An 8,446-nucleotide genomic window follows, 5' to 3' on the forward strand; every position below is an offset into this window, starting at 1 on the left:
TCTTTAATTCCATATTTTCTCATGTTGGTAAAAATAAGAAAATGCATTATTAAAAAATTCATTAAAAATTCTGAAAAAATTCTTAGAGCTCTATGAGAAGAAAATAAATTTTAGACAATTTTTGTCTCTTACTGTTTTTCTGTGAAATTAACAGTATTTGAATAAATTATTGAAAACCAATATTCGGCAATTTTTAATAATTAATTATCTCGTTAACTATTGCAAAAATTGCAAAATAGTAGAGGACTCTTACCGACTCAGTTTAGTCTGCTCTATCTACACACGCTCTATGGCAATAATTTCGCAGGACATTCTGTATATATTAAGTTTTAATCTTTTATCAAACCAGCTTTAATAAAAGCAATGTGGCTTTTATACGAAATAAATTAAATCATAAAATTATTGTTTTTGTAATTTTGTTTTTATTTTGACGTATTTTATGTAACAAAGATGCAGCAGTAAAATCACAGTTGTTATAGACAGAAAAAATATGTCTTTTCTTCTTGATGATCAATTCAACAACAGAGCATTTGCAAAAATCTTTGGTTATCCGAGATACATAAATGTATGTGTTTTACAATATATATACATATTTCTTCAAACTATCAAAAAACATTAAAGTGGCTTTAATATAAAGTAATGGCTTTTGTGTAAAAAACAAATTAAAGCATAAAATTGTTTTTGTAATTTTATTTTTATTTTTATATATTTTATGTAACAATCAAAACATACATCAATATAAAACACAGATAGTTACAAGAACATTATAAATATAGTTTACTATACAAAATTTTTTACAAATAAAATTTGATTCTTTTTTCAATGTATGTATCTATATATCCATAAAATTATTAGGATATATGATAAAACTTATAGAAAAGATTCAAAAGAAATGAAAATGAAATTTACTCCTCAAAATAATTTGATTGTAGTTTAGAAAATCGTATTGCAATATTTAGGAATCCCAACGAATATCACTGAAATATCTCCACGATTAGCACGATAACGATATACTATGATCCCATTGTTCGGGAGACATATTTGAGCTATTGCTTCGTTCGATATCGTCAATCATGTTGGCCCTTGTCATAGTTCGGTTCGATTTAGTTGACTTATCAGTCAATTTGTCGACGTCCAGAATAGGTTCGATCTTAGACTTCATCGTCCCGTCGTGAACACGTCTATCAAAGCCGCTGCTTCCACCTCTTCTTCTCCTGCAGGACCTTGACCTGCATCCCCGTGATCTTCGTCGCATACCCTTCTTGTTGCACCTGCAGACAACCCTTTGACTGCGCCCAGTCCTTCTATTACGTCGTGTTCTGCCACCTTTCGATCGATGTATCTTTCGCTGGCAGTATAAATCCAGCAAACCGATTTCCTGAGCAGCTACCTCCTGTCGTGTGATCTCATTGTCGGTTGGTAAACTATACTGACCATCGGTCTTCTTCAAAATGCCATAGTTAACTCCGCGCTTTAAAGCATTCTGCATCTGTGACAGCAAGCCGAAACATCTTTATGAATACGTGTATATGCATATATCAGATAACCACAATGTCAAAAAAACATTTTTATAATATTTTTTATTATACATCTTTTAAGCGCGCGCGCATGCATGTATGTCCCAAAAGACGTTTTTATTATCTATGTCTTTACATCGTCTTTTAGACATGCATATACATTGTTTTAGTTTAAACCTTTTACACTTTTTATTATTTAGAGAGGCAATTATTTATTAAAAAAACAGTCTCGTATAAATGATGTTTTTCAAAATTACAACAACAATATTAAATTGATTGTAAAAAATGTTGAAATTTAAACTCTACTGGTAAAAAAAATTTTTTTAATTTCAGATTTTGCTCGCTGTCTCAATGTCATATTTTATATTCAAATATTAAATGAGAATTCTCTGATCACACAAAAAATTACTGGAAATAAATAAACAAGAAAAAAAAGATGAATAATAAATAGCGCTTTACAAACAGTTGTTTAAAAAAAAAGTAAAGAATGATCAGTTTCCTCGCTTTATTTATTTATATAATTAAAAATATAAAAATCCTACAATTAATGTTTGATAATTTAAACAACAATTAAAAACAAGTTCAAAAACTGTAGGATAATAATCAAGAGTAATTAAAGGAATGTCGCAGAAAGGTCGTGATAAAATTGTAATTAACAAACTAAGCAAAAAACATACATAAATTTTCTTTTTAATTAACTGACTAATGAATCAGTATAGGATTAAATCATCAGCAAAATATGCATTTCGTTATAAAATTATGCTAATGTGCTTAATTTAAATTTTTGAAATAAGTAACGCAGTTTTGAAATGAGCGACGCAAAAGAATTGCGACGTAATAAATCTTAAGCGGTACAGAATAACTAAAACCTTTTTTATCAAACGTTTATATACATGTATGTATATGTACGTGATCTGTTATTTTGTTCCCTCACTAACTCGTCTCATATATTAATATTTAAATTATTGAATGAAATAATTATGTGATATAAATAATAAAATAGGTATACCTACCTATAAAATAGGTATACTAACCTATATATATAAATGGTATATAAAAATTAAAACAAATTTTAAAGACTTATACCATATTATTTCATTCAACGATCACAAAAATGTGAAATGTTATTAATGTAAACCTGGCGTCGTGCTACAGCAACCGGGATTTTGTAAACAGATGTAATATAGTGAAGAATTTCTCGTGTCGTAGATCCTTTGAGCTCGCGAAGATTTTTGATCGCAGAAATTATTAAACCAAGGATCTTCACGGTCAAATAATATACCATGTTGATGAGATTCTAAATTAACAAAGTCGGGGAAAGAATAAATTTTCTCTCTTTATTAATTAAATAACCTTTAAATAATTCAAAATGAATTCGTATCATATTTTAAACTTTTCATAAAATGATCGTATCAATTATTTTTAATTCAATCCCAGTAAACACAATTAATATTGCATGTACAGTTATATAATTTCCTACTAAACTGTATATCTAATTGTGCACTATTAAACTTATAATATCAAATTATATTCAATTTTAATTATTTTTTAATGATTTCGATAGATCGTCACTGTTTCTATCCAATATATCATTAATTCGATTACAACAATTTAATTCAAGAAAATGTATTTATGATTCAAATTTAATTTATTTTTTACTAAATGCATACATTAACATGGACAATATTTATTTTGAAATTAATCACAGAAATAGATTGATTTATATTTTGCAAATATAAAAGTTGAAAATAACAAAATATAATTTAACTCAAGAGATTGGATTATTATTGCTCCTTTGATATCTAACAACGATCTATCTGTATAATAATATTATAATTTCCTACGCGCAAAGATAACATATAGCATATTATGTTATATTATATTTATATTATTGGAAATTATATTGATATATGTTACTGTTAATTGATGTTTACCGAGGGATATTGTCATTATCAATATCTCTTGCTTACACAAGAAAGATATATGTCTCCAGAAAAAAATAAACGTGATAAGCAGCAAAGACGCATATTTCATATGCATTAGCATATCTGTAAAATAAGTATAACGACAGATACTGTACTAGACACAAGGAAGATGTTGCAATTCGATCGAGCGTTATTCTGCCTTCGAGATGAGACCAATTCTATATAGATTTAATGAGGTGTCAAATGCATCGGCTGAAAGACGGATGTAAAATCTTCGAGATTGGCCTGATGTGTCTTCTTGTCGAGGTCATGCGACGAGTTAGGGTCGGAAAGGACGAAGATCGCGAGTTCAGTCAAGGAACAATGCTGTCGTGGCGACGAAAGAAAGAGACACGGTCCGTGTGGTGAAGATTAATGACAGACGTATACCTATCTCTTGACAAGCCGAGAGACAAACGGCCCGTTTAATTAATGCGCCTCTTCTGTTCCACGAAATTCTTTTTATGGCAACATCCACGGTAACCTTTGTACCATCTCTCGCTTCAGTATTCCGGCCTTATCGAAGAATCACGGTGAATTTGCAAGTCAGCTGATCTGCCAAACGAGGTAGCGACAAAACCTTCAGTGAATGACAAACGTTATGAATAAACGTTTACAAATGAATGTCTAAAGTGATGTTAGCTCCATGGTGGGTAACAGTGAATAACCATGAAAAATAAAGCTGAAATTAGTAAATGATGTTGAATCATGGTGAATGATGTTGAATGATGTTAGCTCTATTCCTTATTCCTGCTTCACTATTGGTAGAGCATATAACATCAACCAATGGAGTATTAATCCAACCTAGGTTGATGCAAACCAGCTACAGTCAAAAACGCTATTAGTATATGTATAGACATTGTAATGAATAGATGAGCCGATATTCATAATCAATTCTTATTAAATCAAAGGTCGATATTTATAATCCGTTCTTATTCAAGACTATCTTAAATAGTATCTTGAAATGCTAATACAACCCTTTGACCAGTATTCATAGTCGAATATTTAAGACCGTCTTAAATACAATCTTATAAATATCATGAGTCAATCAAACAGCTACTGTATTAGCGTCTTAAGATATACTTAAGGCGATCTTAAAATAAAAACAGAATGAATATCGCTCATAAAGGCAATTTTTTATAGAAATTTAAATAGATAAAGGTACTATTAACAGTACTGTTTTAACAGTACTTTTAATATTCAAAATAAGTGATTAATCAACCAGCACTATTCTATACGTAAAAATGTCAAAAAATTAATAGGTAATTTATGAGATTTTATATTACATGTCGTAATATATTATTTACTAGAATAAAATATAAAATATATATACTTTATAAATTGTTAATCTTTCAATATTTCTACTTTAGTACTTTTTTGTATATGTATGTGCAGAATAATTTAAAAATCATATTATATATATATTATAAAAATATATATATAATTCTATCTAAAAAGTTATATGGTTCTATTTATAAATGAAATTTTATATTTTGTCAAGCAGCACACGTTTATTTTAATCTTCCGTTTAAATCAAAATTAAAAATAGGGGTTGACATCTTATAAATATTTTTGTAGTACATATCTCATGTATTAATTAAGGATATTTTAAAAAGGCAGATTTTTATCCACAAAGATGTAAGTAAAAGAAATAATATTTTTTGTAGATTTTGAATGTGATAAAATTATTAAAAAGTTCATGACATTTGTGGAACACTTTGAAAAGTAAGCAAGAATATTAAAATGTAAATATATCTATTCATGTGTGCTCAATTTTCAAGGTATTCCTTATCAATCTCGAACTTTTTATCAACATTATTGTAATTAGAAGGTTGACATCTATAAAAAAAAACGCTATTCCTAAAAATCGGTCTCTTTTAAAAATTTTCATTTATTTATGTTTTATTTTTACACGCAAATTTTTAAACTTTTCGCAAATTCTGTATTTTCTCTCTCAAATCCACAAGTAGTACTTAATCAATGTGCATGCTATTATCATTTTATTTACGTATTTCGTTAATATTGATTGTCTGCATATTTATATACCGATTTTTTTTCAGCTCGCGATATTTCGTGTTGTGCAAGGACCATTTATCGAAGAATTTATGCAATGTGTGACACACGGATTTTACACCGAACGTTGGCAGGAACAACTCTATGGAAGTTTCAGCCTATTCTTCATGTTCCTTCTGCCATTAGCAATTTTAATTACCACTTACGTATCCACTGTCCTCACTATTTCCCGTAAGTACAATTTTTGCGTCATATATACAAAATTATAATTGCGATAAAACGTACAATGTGTGTAAAATATGATTCATAATCCTTATATATGTAATAACTGTAATTTTACAATAAATTTTATTTAATCTAGCTTATACAGGGCGAGGTGCTTAAATATTCTAAAAGATTTTAAAAAGTAATTTCTCAAATAAATTTAGAACGAAAACTTGAGATGTCTAAAACGACTTAGTTTCAAAAGTACAAGATATCAAAGGAAATTTTGTTTTCTAAAAAATTTCGAAAACCATTCGAATGGTTTGATCAAATGTCCGATATATCACGAATCATTGCAGCGACGTTGCAACGTTACTGCAAGATTATAATGTTATAATGTTACTGTAACGTTACTGAAATGCTCTTTGCTATATTATGTTTCAAAGATATAGAGGAAAAGCCCTCTATTATGAGATAAAATACCTATTATGAGATAAATACCTAACATGAGATAGCAGCGTTTCTGCTAAACTAATAAATTATCTATTAGTTCCACCAAAAACTTATTGTTCTTGGATTGAAAACTATTTAATGGAAAATTTATTATTAACTCATGCCTATAGTCATTGTAAAAAAAAGATTTTAGAATTTGGATGCTTTCAAATTTCATTGAGATGAGCTTTTAAATTTTGTTTATTATTTAATAAGTAAAAATATTGTATTTCGCAATAAATTCTTCATGTAGTGATAGAATAAGATCGTACTAATAGAAAAATACGGGATATGTTGAATTATTTAATTACAGAAGTTAGTAAAACTGTAAGGCGTGGAAATAATAATATGAAATATCCAAGGTATTTCTAATATGAAATAACCTATGCTCCTATAGTCATAGTGAAAATCATTGCTAAAGTATATGTTATTGTGCAATAATAACAAGAACAATCAGAATGAATATCCTGATGCCTGGGTGCCTGTTTCTGTTTTCCTGAAGACGAATTCTGGGTACAATGCATTATATGTTCATTTTGCGCGCACATTGGCTATATTTATTCGTATTTTAGAAACATTAAATAAAGTTTTTTAATTGCAATATGTTGTACCTTACATTTTATTATCGATTTCTTGGGGCATCTCATAGTAGGAGCACAAATTTTTGTCTTTGCGATTTGCTCACTTTTTACATTTCTTTAATTAAAAAAAAAATAGAATTTGAATTAAATTTTACATGACATTAGCTTAAAGCTTATTAAATTCCCTTCAAAATGATCTATTATTTTTTTAAATTCTGCCCATATATTTCTAGCATTTACCCAAAATGTACTCGGTATCTCATAATAGGGGTCTTTCCTCTAAAGACCGGTTTCTAGTCAATTCTTATATTCGAGATCATCTTAAGTATTAAGACGCCACGGACTAATCAGAAGGCTGTATTAACATCTTAAGATGTTACTTAAGACAATCTCGAAATAAAAATGGACTATAAACACCGGCCGAAAATTCCTTTTTTAGGATCATACAAAGAAATGAATTTTTTTCTTAAACAGGAAGTCGGAGAAATTTTAAAGTGGATCAAACAAAGACCTACACAAACATCGATTTAAATAGGAAAAGACTGATGAGCAGGGCAAAAACGAAATCACTGCGAATCAGCGTCGTCATCGTAGCGGCATTTCTAATTTGGTGGACACCGTATTATACGATGATGATAATTCTCTTATTTATCAATCCGGATGATCACGTTAGTGTATTTTAATAGCAACAACAAAATGATTAGATTAGGCTGTATTGAAAAGTCTACATCGAATGTTAACAAACATTAAATGCCTTTCAGCTCAGCGCGGAGTTACAGAACGGAATATTTTTCTTCGGTATGAGCAACAGCTTGGTAAATCCTTTGATATATGGCGCGTTTCATCTTTGGCCGCAGAGACAACGGCAGGACTCTTATCATAGGTGAATAGAATTTACGAGACCGTTCGATATGCCGTATCTCGCAAAATCCTTTGCGCGTTTTGCTCCAATGTAACTCGCAACATGCGAGTTACGTAAACTATGAAAACGTACACGTGTCGTAGAGCGATAAAGTTTTTTCGTTTTATACGATCAAACTCCATACAAAAATTCATACGAAGAGACGTAACGTTCTAATCAATAAAAAATCTTGTTATCTTGTTTCTAATTATTGATATTATCACCAGTTACAGATCTGAAGCTTCGATGAATCAAAGAAACAACATGAAGAGACGCGACACGAAAATACAACTTCTCTCTTATCAAGATAGTAACAATAAAGTGATTAATGCCACACAACAGCATTAAATATAACTATTTTTTTATCAAATTAGATTACGTATATCTTACGTAAAAGCAATGAATATACGATGTTACAAGAAATAACAGCGTAGTATAAAAAGATGAAATAGTACATAAAAAGCAAAAAATAAGAAAAAGTATCACTCGTTCTATCCTCTAAATGAAGTATCGTGTTAAAGATTTAGTTAAAGATTTTTATAAATAATAAAGTTATTCTATTTATTTATAAAAAGAAAACAATCTTAGGTATGGAATAAGTAGACTTTAAATATTTTATTTCTATATTACAAAAAGAATAATAATTTATAAAAATTTATATTAATTTTTTTAATTAAAACATAAATATACAATTTACACATATTTCTTGATTTAGATCTAATTTAAACAAAATATTGTTATGTTGTAATTAATGTGTGTGTGTCTGTATATATA

At 28.8% G+C, this 8,446-nt stretch overlaps 2 protein-coding genes across 6 annotated transcripts in view; one reads left to right on the forward strand and one right to left on the reverse strand.

The window, feature by feature from the left end:
• LOC108751801 (gonadotropin-releasing hormone receptor-like) overlaps positions 1-8,141 on the forward strand; it is an 18,240-nt gene extending 10,099 nt beyond the window's left edge. For 2 of the 3 annotated variants that reach the window (XM_018492211.1, XM_018492210.1), the window contains 4 exons: positions 5,542-5,725; positions 7,246-7,439; positions 7,533-7,654; positions 7,900-8,141. In XM_018492211.1, coding sequence (XP_018347713.1) covers positions 5,542-5,725; positions 7,246-7,439; positions 7,533-7,654; positions 7,900-8,020 — 621 coding nt within the window. In that variant the 3' untranslated portion in view covers positions 8,021-8,141. The remainder of the gene's footprint in view (positions 1-5,541; positions 5,726-7,245; positions 7,440-7,532; positions 7,655-7,899) is intronic. The other variant, XM_018492212.1, reaches the window with a different exon arrangement.
• Positions 830-4,087, reverse strand: LOC108751802. Of its 3 annotated transcripts, XM_018492214.1 has the most exons (4): positions 3,872-4,087; positions 3,598-3,808; positions 2,656-2,814; positions 830-1,489 (listed from the first exon to the last, which is right to left on the reverse strand). In XM_018492214.1, exons 3-4 carry the CDS (start codon positions 2,800-2,802, stop codon positions 995-997), a joined length of 642 nt encoding a protein of 213 aa, XP_018347716.1. In that variant the 5' UTR covers positions 2,803-2,814; positions 3,598-3,808; positions 3,872-4,087; the 3' UTR covers positions 830-994. The 3 variants fall into 3 exon arrangements, with proteins under 3 accessions (XP_018347716.1, XP_018347717.1, XP_018347715.1); XM_018492215.1 differs by lacking the exon at positions 3,598-3,808; XM_018492213.1 differs by having other exon boundaries at positions 3,598-4,087.
• Positions 8,142-8,446: the final 305 nt, after the last annotated feature.

Source organism: Trachymyrmex septentrionalis, unplaced genomic scaffold, assembly GCF_001594115.1.
Source record: "Trachymyrmex septentrionalis isolate Tsep2-gDNA-1 unplaced genomic scaffold, Tsep1.0 scaffold52, whole genome shotgun sequence".
In the NCBI taxonomy this organism is placed as follows: domain Eukaryota; kingdom Metazoa; phylum Arthropoda; class Insecta; order Hymenoptera; family Formicidae; genus Trachymyrmex; species Trachymyrmex septentrionalis.